The 14,223-nt window shown below is 40.0% G+C and overlaps 1 protein-coding gene across 1 annotated transcript in view; it reads right to left on the bottom strand.

The window, feature by feature from the left end:
- Positions 1–14,223, bottom strand: part of CDC73 (cell division cycle 73) — a 106,347-nt gene that overhangs the window by 91,546 nt on the left and 578 nt on the right. The window contains exons 2-8 of the mRNA XM_029962237.1: positions 14,102–14,217; positions 8,501–8,606; positions 7,429–7,498; positions 6,368–6,430; positions 6,231–6,283; positions 4,360–4,448; positions 2,745–2,961 (exon numbers count right to left, since the gene is read on the bottom strand). Of these exons, the coding sequence (XP_029818097.1) occupies positions 2,745–2,961; positions 4,360–4,448; positions 6,231–6,283; positions 6,368–6,430; positions 7,429–7,498; positions 8,501–8,606; positions 14,102–14,217 (714 nt within the window). The remainder of the gene's footprint in view (positions 1–2,744; positions 2,962–4,359; positions 4,449–6,230; positions 6,284–6,367; positions 6,431–7,428; positions 7,499–8,500; positions 8,607–14,101; positions 14,218–14,223) is intronic.

The raw sequence follows: 14,223 nt of genomic DNA, 5'->3' as shown, positions 1-14,223 counted from the left end.
AATGGGTGACACCCTGTCCCAGATCACGAGCATTAGGGCTGTATTGCCAAAATGAACAGGACAGGATAGAGACTTCCTAACAAGAAAACACTAATTAGGAGAGATTCCAATTACTCAGTGGGTTGGATAAGTGTCAAGAAGGGAAGTGATGTAGTGATTATTTTTTTTAGCTATCATAACTAATGGCTTCTTGGAGCAATGGGCCAAAGTAATCACCAAAAAAAAAAATAAAATCTCTGATTTAGTCCATAGCACACATTTTAGAGAGGCAGTGCTGAAGAACATTCTACAACAGCAGTATCAATGAATTCAAATTCGACATTCTTGTAAACAAAAAAAACCCACAGCCAGGTAAAAATCCATCACTATGATTTCAGCAAGGGGGGCTATGTAACAATGAAGACACTATCAATAAAAGCAGCACCTGAAAGGGCAGAATGCAAGTATCATGAGAACTTTTTAAGATGGTAAAAAAGAACATTACATCACTGGAGACTTATTAAGAAATCCTGGAACAGTTCTATAAGGCACACTTTAGAATCAGGAAGTGTGTCCCAAAGGAGAAACAGTAAATACTTGAGATTATTGCCATCTACACAGAATTTGGAGGAGCACATTGCTGAGGAAATCAGTACTTTGGTCAAATACATCAAAACCAGAGGAAACTTGCCAGAAAGCTGATTGGCTAAAGGGATTCTCTTTTTACTGTGTCCTGATCTTCCTAGTGTTTCCCTTTTGCATCTTAAGCTATCTCTGTATCTCAGTTAACTATGGAGAACACTGGGAAAGCTCACAGACAAGAGTGTTTCTCTGTGGAAAAGAGAGGCTGAGGAGGTGCTTTGGCCTGAAGCAATTTTTTGAAAGAAAACTGACATTTAGGAGTGCTCGGTCTTTGTTACCATTCATGCAGGAATTCCAAAGAAATTCAGATATTGCAAAGGCACACACTGTGTGGTATGTAAACTACTGCTGAAGTCAATTTTGGTTTTAAACATTCTAGGAGGATTCAAGAGACTGCAGATAAATGCATACAAAGCAGACAGTGAAAATTTACAATAAAAAGAATTATCAGGCACATTGGCAATTCAAGTATCATACAGAAGAGTCAAAACAGCATTTGCAGAGCAGTAGCATGCCTTCCTGATCAAAATTCTTTACATGAACAGGCGAGTAGGGAAGGAATGATTTGCCTGAGACACTGTATCTGAGTTTCTTAACAACTTTTGAGAAGGTTTTGCACAAAGGTTCTTGAAATAGAAGAAAAAGAAAGAAAGCAGAAAAAAATCCCACATAAATAAAACCCCGAACACGCATCAAAAAACCCTCCCAACCCACCTACAAACAAAAATCCTGAGTTGTTCTGAGATAAATCACAGCCCTCAGTAACATGTGATGTTTCCCCATCTACTTACTCTCACTGCTACTTGCTTGAAAACATAAACATTAACATTCGATGATTTCTGTCCAAGCTACCAAGAATGTTCCTGCAATCCTGCACAAACCGAAATAAAAGATTTGATGTTATGCCTATCATATTCACCAGGCTGCTCAAAGTAACTGCATGCTGGAGTCCAAGAACAAACTCAACCTCTGGTTCCTTGTCTCTCTTTTTCCTATGATTATGTTTTGCTTAAAATCACTACCTCATCTCACTATTATTACAAGGATGTTACACTAAAACATTCATCTCTTTTCTCCAGTGTCTTAGCAAGTTTCACTTAGAAGACATGTTGAGATAGGAATGCCTCCCAAATGAATGACTCCCAAAAGGAGGAAGAGCTACCCAGATTCCTTCAGCACAGACCTTTCCAATGACTAAAACATCAAGCAGCAAGGTTGCTACAAATCTCACAGACCCAAAGAAGCAACACTAACTCTTTATGTAGCCCACAGGCACCTGCCACATAGCTGGGAATTACCCCCCAGTTCAGGAATGAATTTTTCTACCAAGCCATGAGACAATACAATAAAATTGAGAGCTTTGTAAAATACTGTTAAAAATCAGACAAATGAAAACTGACATCCTCATTTACTTCTTAACATTATTGTCCTGTGACACTACTTAAAAGAAGTAGCAAAGGCAAATGATTCAATTTGACAATAACCTCAGGAGAACAGACATTTGCAATCTTTCAGAACTTGACTTACTGCTTCCTTGAGAAATTTAGTGCCAAGTATCTCTGCAATAAAGAAAGCCTAACTGTCCAAAAAGAGTAAGCTGTGCTTGCAACTACGTTCTGGATGGCACATAACCAAGTGCAGTCAAAGCCATGGATTAAAGTAGCATGAAGGGACAAAAACATAGACAAAAGCCTTTTCATGATAACACTTTCTGGTTTTCTTCATTTTAGCATTTTCCTGCCTTATTCCTTTGGTGTTTTCCACAGTGTACTTTCAATGTACATGTGTTGTTACTTCTATCAGTTACTTCTCACTTTTGTCCTTTTCAAACACACAGGTACTTTCATAGAGGCCTCCCAACTGTAGGGCCCAAGCCAGCTCTGTTTAAAAGGACTTAAGTGATTACTTGGTATCTTTTAAACAGCTGAAGTAAGTATTTTGAGATATAACTTAGGCTCACTGTAACATAAGAACAAACTTCTCTGTCACTCCAAGCCCACCTTTACATGGAACACTGAGCATAATCCTCCCCAGCCATCTCTGATTAACAAGTCAGATACAGGAGATTAAAAAATGCAGTTTGTCACTGGGATTGTAGACCAGCTTGGTATCCAGAGCATTACCTTGCCTGTGCTTTGTAAGATTGTAGTTCTTGTCCTCCATACTCTCTCCCTGCTGACAATATCTCTGGTTACATCCACTTCAGCATCAACAAAACTTCTCTGTTTAAGAGCAGTTATGTCATCATCTAGATCAGTTTTGATAGTAGATCTTTTCTTTGCCATGATTTTTGCCTTGATAGCAGCAATTTTTTCCACTGACATGGCTTCAGACAAGGACCTAAATGAGCAAAAATAACAGCAGAGACTGAGCAATTACACAAACAATTCCTCTGAAAGAACTTGTGAATAAATAACTTCATTCTGCCTAAAGTTCATGGTTATGCTATAAACTACAAAATAGCAAACTTATATATACTGAAAGACTATGAGCTTGGCATTGCTGTTTTGGGCATGAGAATTAAACTTCTGACAAAGACTCCATCCAGTATTAGCATAAAAAACATCCAAAAATTAAAACTATAACATATAAAAGTAAAGAACATCAAAGTAAAGAGTCAGGACTAACACTATCACTTCTAACATCATCTGAATTTCAGCTCCCTGTTATTTTTAGTGGATAACCATTTTGTGTCCAGTCAACCAATCTCTGGCTGCTCTGAGCCTTTCAAAGCATTAATCTAAATTTTGGCTGAGGTGCTGTTGTATGGACTTGGTCACTTGGAAGATGTGTTACCTTCTCAGAGCAGGCAGGCCAACAAAAAACAGATGGTAGTAACTTTGTCACATTAATCTGTGTTTGAGGGAGTTCAGTTGAGTCCAAGAGTGCAATATCTTTATCTGTTTGCTTTTAATTGTAAAAACAGAATTTGGTTGCCAGTGAGCCCTATTGTTTTTCAGGTGGGATGAAATAAAAAAGACTGAATTGCACAATCCTAACTGTCGAAACCCAATTTTGTGTTAAGGGGAGGTTTTTTTGTGAGAACACATGAAAAAAATTAATATAAGTACTGGATATGAAGTATTCTCCTTTACAACTAAGCTATTGGAAAGGGAACTTCTCTGCTTTGCTATTGAACAAAGTAACAACAGAGTCAAGCATGGAGTTCAAACTCACTACCTGTAAATGTTGTTTGTACTTTTTTAAAGGGACAGTCTTTTACATCCAGCATTTCAAAAATCAGTAAATAGAGAACATAAAGTAATTACAAACAACACTTAGTAATCATCACTGTAGCACTGCCTCACAACTCCAAAAATAAGTTGTGATACACTCAAGCTAGCATCCAAATAATTAGTTTATATGAAACAATGTGTACTTCTGGATTTTTTTGATCTTATACTTTCTGATCTTAAGTCAGGTATGACAATGACATCCTTTTTTTCCTAGTTTCCTTTGAAGTACGCCTGTACAAGAGACAGAGAAGAAAAAGTAATTCAAAATATGTATTTTTCATGTGGTTAGGTCTAATTATGGATTCCATAAGTGACTCGAATCTGCTCTATCATAAATGTTTGAAGGTCTGACTCCCCAGACGTTACTAATGAGAGGATCTAAGGGAAGAAGAATTCCACTGAGAGCTGTTGGACAGAAGTAAAACTGGCTCCCTTGAACAGCACAAGAATTGTTATCCATCCTATAATTAAGCATTATCCATAATAAAAAAAGCAATCCTACCTGATCTGCTCCGTTTGCACGATACCTTCCTTATGTCCTTCCAGCCGAGCTGCCAAGCGCTCCTTGTCGAGGCGCACGCACTCCTCATCCTGGAAGGAACAGCACTGCTTAACTGGACTGTTTCAACTTGTGTGCATTCTCTCTTAAAAAATAACTACAACCAGAATTAAAGCTGTTCAGCACTATTTTCTGTACATTTGCAAGGACAATCTTTATTTCCTTTTTTTTTGGATCGGTGCACTAGCATTAACTGTAGAGCTATGGGAAATTTCCTCTCAAGAACCACTAAGTATAAATAAGAAAATGAAAAGGAAACTACCCTTCCATTGTAAAGAGCCTCACTTAAACAACAACTGAGAACAATAGAAAAATCACTCAGAGAACTTAAAGCTGGCAAACAATGCTCATATTCAGGTAGAACAATACAAATCCACACATATACATATTTAAGGCAAATTTATCAGACATTCAAGTTTGTCCAGATATTTAATCAGTGACATTTTTAAAGACAAGAACTGCTCAGAATTGTTGTATCTTGATGCAGAACTTTTAGAAATGGTATTCCTAGTAAAGACAAAAAACAAGTCAAGAATAAGGAATCCTCTAAGTTACTCAAGCCAGGTTTGAGGCAGATATGTAATTTGAGAAAGCAGCAGAGAGATGTAATTTTATTCCATCTTTTCAGCTTCTTAATGTCAATAGTACTTGTGTTCAACCTGTCTCATTTCCCCACAAAACTAAAATCAGCATCAAGCCCGTCCTATTGCTAAAAGGTTGTTTGGAAAGGCTGAAGCACAGCAAAAACCCATGGCCATACATGAGGAGAGACTTAGAATCTCTACACTGAGATGATCTCCCATTAATTTAAAACAGACTTCACAGACACCGAGTTGCCAGAGCAGCAAGGAAACAAAGAGAAGATGGCTATAACCTGACACTTATATGCAGAACTCTTGATTATCCAAATTATGGTGGTGAAGACAATACAGTTTCAAAACATACTGGCATCATAACCACACAGGGTAACACAGAATAAAATCTATGGATCATCAACAGGTCATCTCAAAGCAATCATCTGCTCATGTGCCATTACGAATGCATCAAGTTTTTATGATACCTATGCAGTTTTAGGTAAGCACAAGCAATGTTCCAATCCAACTCCTGAGTAAGCAAATTTGTGTATTTTGATAACTCTTCTTTTAAGAAGAATCATAAAGCCTCAGTACTCTGAAAACATATACAGATTTGTAACTCAGAGGAGACAACTGGATAGACATACTTTTCAAATAAATTATCAAGAAAAACTAACTAATTTTTTTAAACCAGGCAGAGTTAAGTAATGCAATGTGTGTAATAGACACAATGCTTCTATTAGAGAGGCACTTGTGAAAATACAGTTTAATTAATTAATTATCTAAGACATAGCTTCATAAAACAGTAATCACAGGAACAGCTTCATATACTGCTACCAAAGGGACTAAGCCAGCAGGTAAAACAAAGTCTCCACTGCTAGATATAGGACAGGCATTTAAGTCCTAATGCCAACTCATGGATGGCAAATAACTGGAGCAAGTCATTACAGAGCACTTTTATTCCAGTCCCATCTTAGCAGACACGTTACAGTGCAAAGGGTATTTAAGAGATGTGTGGTCAAGCTTTCCCCTTTCATACTACAACATACATCCAGCAACCAAAATTCCACATTTAAATAGGAGGCTTTAATTCCAACTCCTTCCAGTTCACATTCACACTAAAAGAAGTATTGTGTGCACCCAGAGAACAGAGAAGTCAGAGGAATTTCTACAAAAACAAATAAATACTATAATATACCACTACCCCCAGTTTGTATTGATGACAGCTACTGTCATTACCTCTATTCTTGGTTTCTTGGCTTCTGCTAATATTTCATCTGCTGCTCTTTTAACTACAAGAAAAAGAAAATATTAAAAATGCAAGACTGCAGTAGACTTCTATAAAATAAAAAAGTTATTTTTTAATTAAATTGTACCTTGAGTGGACCGTTGAAGACCAATTTCAAGTGGAGCACTTCTGTCTATGCTTGATGAAGTTGCTGTAATCAAACAGAACATTTAGTTTAAACACAAAATATCAGCCATAATATTTGAGTCAAAAAGAAAGAGGGACAAAAGAAACTGCAACAATAGAAATTGTAACTAGATATCAGGTAGTAAAAGCAGTCAAACACTGGGACCAGTGGAGGGGAGATATTCACAACCTGTCTGAATATAAAGTTAGATCAGGTTGCTCAGGGTCACCTGGTCCTTCTTTGAAAAGGGGATTGAACCTGCTGGCCTCCTGTGGTCCCTTCCAACATAAATTAGTCAGTGATTCTATGATCTCTATATACCACATAAAAGAGAGTCACAGTGCTAATTAGAACCTGGAATCAAGATCTACCAGTTTGTCCAGTTTTTTGGAGTAAAGACAACTTGTTGGTCCCTTTAAAATATATATAAAAAATGGTTTTACTGCCCATATTACAGAAATAATCTCATATTCCAGGATACTTAAAATTTTAAGACCACAAATAAAACAGAGCATCCTACAAAGGTAAGTGATAGTTATCTTCTTCTCAGAGAAACCTCCTTATTACAAAAAATGTAAGATGATGAAATACTAGGTAAATCTGTCGGACTGACAAAGCAGTGATTTGATACGTTTTACTGAAGATTTTATCCCACACATTTCTTGCATTCAAGATCAATGTATTACTGAAAGCTTCCCACAGTCTAGAGACGGAAAAAACATACATGCTGAGCATTCTAACACATAACTGTTGAGGATGTTAATAATAATAATAAGGCAGCTCACTTCTAAACATGCATGTAGGAATGCAACTCTTGTCTAAGCATCATAAAAGCAATTAATTTCAGACCAAAATTAAAACCCGCAAGAAATAATAACCTTGTTTGAGAAGTCTGAACATATTCAGTTAAGATGCAGACTGACCACTGTTGACCACTCTTCCCCTCCTACCCTTCACCTGTGCCATGAATATGAAGCAGTAAAGTGCACTATGTGTCCAAGGCAAAAGAACACATCACTCACATGTTTCCCCATTTAGGTATGCAAGCAAGTCTTTCCTATCAGGTCTTCTTACCACAGGAATGTTTTCAGTCTGAAAAGACAGCAGACATGACATTAAACTGTTCTTCCCTCCAAGTCTCTTGCTGAAGATTTTTCACTTTTATTGAAAAGTACCCATTCACACAAAGACAGGAACACGTGTCCTGCCACCCAAGAAAGCTTTATTAGCAAGCTTCAAAATGCAGCTACATCCTAGAGGATGTTCAGCTACACAAAATGAAACATGCTGTCTGCTATAAAACTGAAAGAGAGGACAGCCTTTTTTCCCCCCTTCACTTCAAACTTGCAAATAAGATTAGCTTTTAACACACACACAATTCTCTGCCAGCAGTCTGTGTTGATACTTAATTTCTGTGTATCTCAATTTTCTTGTTCCAAGTACCTAAAACATGCAGCACTGCTGTGTCAGGTAACCATGTAGCACCTGGGAAGATGAAGTGTGGGCTCATAGAAAGCAGTGAAATGGAAATCAAAGGGACTTTTTCGATTGAGAATTCCTCTATCTTTATTTGTAGAGCTTATCCAGTAATTTCTCTAATTAGATTGCATATTTCCAAGTCCACTCCAAAGCTATTCTGCTGTATTTTAGTCTGTTCTGTTGATCTTTGCCCTCTCAGGCACTAAAGGATCATCTAGATTGGAATTGCACAACAGAACAGATGGACAAAAGTACTCTTTTGAAATAGTGCTGGAAACAAGTGTGTCCATAGAATATCAAGAGAAACACTACATTACTGTTAATATTTGGGAGACACACTCTTGCTGTAAATGCAACCTGGTGGTTTGAAGGGATAATCTGCTAGGAAGCAAACTGCCAAGAAAACTGCTCCACCTTGGCAGGGACTGTCACGGGATCCTTACATCGAGGTGCTGGTTTTTAAACTCTCACGTGCACTCGCATACTTTGGTGTGTATCTTTTTCCCCTTCCCCAGCCAAATTCATCCATCTCAGTGCTGCTATCATCCCCCCAAAATATCTACACACGTATTACTTATCACAAGAAAAAAATCCAACGTTGTATGAGGTACTTACCGCGGCACGGCGGACATACACAGGATGGGAAAGGTGCACATTATTGAGCAGGAACAAGATAGAATCCAAAGTGTAGTATTCCCTGGGCTGGCCCTCTTTCCCTGTCCTGTAAAACAGTGAAACAAAAATAGTAACATTTAAACTCTCCATCTCTGTTTCAAGCACACCCTTTTTTAGAAAAGATCTCTTTTCTTTCCAGATGACAGGTGAAAGAGTAAATAGTAATATTAATATCAGGCTACTGACAAACTGGTTAACTATCAATTGTATTAAAAAAATACAGGTGAAGGATATGTGTTCCTGCAGTCTCTTTAATGAACAAATCATATAACCTATCAAAAATAAGCCAAACTAAGAGCTGGACGGGTTGTAAAATAAACAAGCGAGATCTGTGAAACCATGAGTACATATTCACATTTCACACATATTTATTCTGATTTTCGAAGGAACTGCCTTGCCTTATTTGGGACAGTCAGAGAAACATAACTGAACTGTGAGTGAAAAAAAAAATTACATGCTCTTCAGGTATAACAGGATAGAATTTTCACCCCTAGAAAAAGCACAGTGAAGAACTCAGAATATATAAATTCTATGGAGTCTAGAGAGCAAAGGGTTCAAAACAGTGCCAAAGGGTCAAAATAAGGAGCAACCAGAAACTAACTGCACACAAAACTAGCAAAACCACAACGAACTACAAAATCACAATGAGCTCCCATACTAAAATCAGACCACATCAGAGCAACACAACAGCATCAAGTTCCATCTCAGCTTTCAAATAGCTTGTTTCAAAGAGACACCTTTTAAGTCTAAAAGGGAACTTGTTCCATGCAACGATTAGCAAACAAACCTCCCCACCAAACAATAAAACTCCCAGTTTCAGCTGGGCTCAAGCACATTGAACATAATTCCCTCCTCACGCATGTTCACTCATTATGCTGTTAGGATAAGATTTTGTAGGGGAAGCAATGCCTGTCCAAGTTTCAAAACAAAACCTACTCCCTAAATACTCCAGCTGCTCTGAGAAACGGAGCTGGCACTCAGTTTCACCAGGAAAGCAGCAAGAGCAGCAATCTCACAGCGACCCACCAGACCCTGGCTCCTCCACATTGCCCAGTCCCCTTCCCCAACCAGCTGGCTCACCTTAAAGCCTGAGGAAGACAAGCCAAAGCTATAAATTTTAAGACTGGTACAGATTTTTCATGAAACGAGATATTTCATGAAGAAACCCTTCCATTAAAACCCTAAGAAGGAGCTTTCCCTCTAAGTACAGCGGCTTTACTCGTGGCTCACCATCAGCACTGAAACACAACATGCACCACAGAAGTGCCAACCTCTCTGGGGGAAGGGAGAGGAAATAAAAAATACTCAGCCACAATATTATGGAACCTGAAAGAGCTACACAAACACCTACGAAAGCAAGGGAAGTGTAAGTCTGTTTTCTCAATACTGTAGATTCAATGCCACTACTGCTTTGCTTGCAATCACTTTTCTGAAATTAGCCAGACAGAAGTGTCCAATAACCTGTTCAGAACCCATTACTAGCAGTGAGGTTCAAAACATCCCCTTCCTAATGATGCCTGAGAAAACCAGTAAATGAATATCACACAGAGAAAAGGGATCAAAAATACCAGTAGAACTATAGAATAAAGGATCTTTCTACCACTGTTTCTTTCTTCCAAAAACTTGGCCTCTGTGTGTGTGTCGGGAGGGTTGTGTGTATATTTTGCTGCTGGAGAGGAAAGGGAAGAAACAAAGTATCTTTAAACTGCTAAGAAGCCAAAACTTGGCTCCACAACTACAGCCAACAAAACTGGACTCCTCAGCAAGGAATTGTTTGAGTAAAGAGCAGAACAGTAACAATCCCTGATAAGGTGGTACCTAAACAGATTTGGAGCACTGGCAGAAACAAAAGCTTCCTCCACATAGGCTTGGCTTTGAAGTGAAGCCATGGCGGCCCGTGATGCAGCTGTCACTTCATTTTCAAACAAACACTTTAGGTTATCCTAGGTTGGAATAATTAATTATTTCTTTGCAATGTGCCATATACACTGAGCATTATATAGAAGTCCAGCTGGTCATCTATTCAAGTTTTAACAATATTTAGCAGTAAATGGCATAATTTAAAACAAACAAACAATCAAAATACTGAACCCTTACCTATTAATTTGAAAATACAGTATTACAAAGCCATGGGCATTGCCAAAGCTCAGCAGGGCACAGCTGGTACTTCATCACTTCAACCCCACACATAAGAGATCCCCATGCTCTAAGAGGATGTTTTATTAGGGGAACAAGAGATTGCATGTTAAAGGGAAATCATCAGATGGAAAAGCAGGTGCATATGAGGAGAAAATCTAAGTCCAAGCTGACATTTCAGCATCAGTGTGTCCTCCTGCTCAATAAACAGAGAACTAAAAGCAAGCAGATCTGAGGGAATCAGATTTAATGAGATAAATTTACAAACACCTCATTAAATTTACAAACATCCAAAGTAAAAACAGAAATTAATTCTTATTTCCCATATTTAGTTATGGCATCAATTAGCTAAGAAAAAAATTAAATCTTAAGAGGCAAACTTCAATGAGCCCAGTAATAAGCATTAAAGCAAAATAAGGAGTTGCATCTCTTACAAAATAAAACTCCACCTTAAAAATGGAGAAAATGTTTACATAATACAAGAGAAGAAGTTTTACCTACTTATTTTCAACACTAGAAATTTATGTCCTGCTCATCCATTCACCTTTAACCTGGGGGCACCAGGAATTTATTCTTTTTTATGTGATTTATTTCCTCTTACATGTTTCAAAGCCTGCATTTTTACAGAGGTAGTAAAGCCCTGTGTCTCATCCAGAAAAGCAAGCAGAAATCTTTAAGAACACAAGACGAGGCACATCAAGTATCACACAAATGACAATATCCAGGGCCAGCTGCTCCCTGTTTAAACTCGTCAGCTGCACATACAGCCCTCAGCTGGGCAAACAAACCAAATCTCTGTTAGATTAATTCCTTCCTTTGGTTTTGAAACAGATTTTATAATTACTCTTCAGGAGCCATACATCAAAACACACAACACACTTAATCTCAGGCCATGTAGCCTTCCTCACGTGCCAGCAGGAGTATTCATATAACTACTACCTGGAAACTAACCTGGATTAAAGTTAGTTTTTGTGCCCTCCTGCCCTCCCTTTTTTTTTTCCCTTCAGGTTACTTCCAACTTGGCTCAGTTCTCAGACCAATTCTCTGTTTGGCTGACTTTTGTGTGGCAAGGCAGTGCAGGGCAGCACTGCTGACTTTGTCAGCTGAGCTGCTCGAGGAGTCAGAGCTAAATGTCTCATGGGACTACTTCTAATTCTAGCAGGGACAAATGCCACTGCTGCTGCTTGGACTGGCATTACTCTCTCCAGGCTGGAGATGCAATTACAGCAACCGTGCTGTGGACACCTAAACAGAAATCAAGGTTTGCTCTGTGAAAGACTAAGCCACCAATTGCTCAGTGTAAGCAGACTGTGAATCCTGTCAGGTGACCTGAATATAAAGGGGTTTGAATCTTAAAAAGTTTTTTAAAATGTTCCTCATAAATCTGGTAATTACATAAATTACCAGCTCCTAAACTGTGGTGTCAAAGCTACTGAGCATGGCTTGCAGAACTGGTCTCAGTTTTACAGTGTCTTCCATTTGAAGATGCAACATGCAAAATGCTACAGTGGTTCCCAAGAAACATTGTGAGCTGACAGCAGTGTGATCCTATCACAAGTTCAGAAGCCACTGGTCTAAAACAAGATTTACTAACTTACCTCAAACAAATAAAAACCCTCCAAATTCTACCATGTCTACTACAGGAGGTGAATACACAGACAGCTATGAGGAGGTCACTGCTGCTGTTCTGCTCAGAGTGTCATCTAATCACCCACAGTTCCTTCTTGACCATGAAGATAAAGCTGCCTGACTGTACATAACAAAGTTTTCCTCTCCAGCTGCTGTCTTTTTGGCTTTTGGTAACAATGCCTGGGTCTAATTCCAGCTCTCCTGAGCAGGAGTACAGTTGGACTGGTGTATCAGTTTCTTGTTCCCTAGAGAAGAGCAATGAATCTTGCTTGTCTAGTTAACCAGTGCTTTTTAATGTTTGGGAAAAGCAACTTGTGGCAAGGACACCACCATGACTGTCTACACATTGCTCAGCAAAAATACAGCTAAGACCTTTAATTGCTATCTCAATGTTTTTCTTCCTCTTTGGTCTAGCTACCAGTATCCCCTACAGAGCCAGGAAACACAAATAACTCCAAAACTAGTTTCTGAAAACCTGAAATGTGCTTGAAATAGCACATTCCTAGTTATAAACAGAACATAAAGTAAGATCAGCTAAAAACAGCCCGTCTGCAAGTTAAGATAAACAAACAGGTTTATTTCCTTTCTCCCTCCCAAACTACAAGTCAGGATGCTAATATTCATATCATAATTATGAAAACAAAACAAAAAAATAATTCCTAGTCAGACAGAATAACAAGTTCAGGGTTTTTTTGAGAAATCTGCAGGTTCTTCTGCTTTTCCACAAAGCTTCACAGGATAACATACCTGATACACTTGCTACCTAACCCTTAACAATGAGCATTTTTTTTCTCCTAGGTTTGAAAAAGATTCTTTGGAATTCTTCTAGCAAGGACTAGAAAAAGCAGCTGCTAAATTATGAGTAAAGGCTAATGAAGACCTTCCCTGCAATGTGAGCAATCCATACCATACCAGGAAATTCAACAGGTACAAACCCCTGTTTTCTGGAAGTTTCGGAAAAATAAGCATTTTATCTGGTACAATCACTTAAGCCACGTAAACACTATCTCTACTTGTTTGTTATAACAAGACCAATTAGGAAAAGCCTGCACCGGGTCCTGCCCAGGAAGAGGCCCCCGGTAGGGGCAGGGCACCCGCACAGCTCACCGGGGCTCGCAGGTGAGCACAGGGGGAGCGTCGGTTTGGACCTCTCTGGCTTTGTCCTGGTGTTCCAAAGCTCCAGGACAGCAGCAAACTGGACAAATAAACTAAGGCAGGGGAATCACAGAATATGCTGAGTTGGAAGGGACCCATCGGGGTCACTGAGTCCGCCCCCTGTCCCTGCACAGGACACCCCGACAATGGCACCGGGTGCCGGACAGCGTTGCCCAAACAACAACGTAACTACGGAACGCCTTGTTTTCCACCGAAAACCCAGAAAAACTCGGGACAAGCTGCCTCCTGCCATCTCATCGCATGAGTCTGCAGGACGCGGCAGGAGAATCGAGGAACGACCCGGCCGCGGCCCTTCTGGCCCGGGGCAGGGGCCGGGTGCCTTCCCGAAGGGAGCGGCGAGTCCTTCCCTGCCCGCTCCCTGCCCGGCCGGGCTGCCGGAGGGTGGCATCGCCACCGGGACACCCGGGCACGGCGGCGCGGCCCCGGGGCCCTGCGGGACGCCGTCCCAGTCCGGCCGCGCCAGCTCGCCTCGTCCCTGCAGGGCGGCGGGGACCGAGCCCCGTCCCCGCGCCCAACTTCGGGGCAACTTCTCCCTCCCTCCTCCTCCTCCTTCTCCTCCGCTCCCCCCGCGCCCGCCGCACCCCGGGCCGCGCCGCTCACCCCCAGATGACATAGTTGGTCTTGACGTTCTTGGGCCAGGAGAACTCGCCGAAGATCACCTCGTCGCCCTTGACCACGATCTCCTTCTTCTGCGTGTTGTACTGCCGCAGCACGCTCAGCAC

The sequence above is a fragment of the Manacus vitellinus genome, unplaced genomic scaffold (assembly GCF_001715985.3).
Source record: "Manacus vitellinus isolate BGI_N305 unplaced genomic scaffold, ASM171598v3 scaffold_44_pilon, whole genome shotgun sequence".
Classification (NCBI taxonomy): Eukaryota; Metazoa; Chordata; class Aves; order Passeriformes; family Pipridae; genus Manacus; species Manacus vitellinus.
Note: the sequence above shows the minus strand (reverse complement) of the source record. Positions and strands in the feature narration are given on the sequence as shown.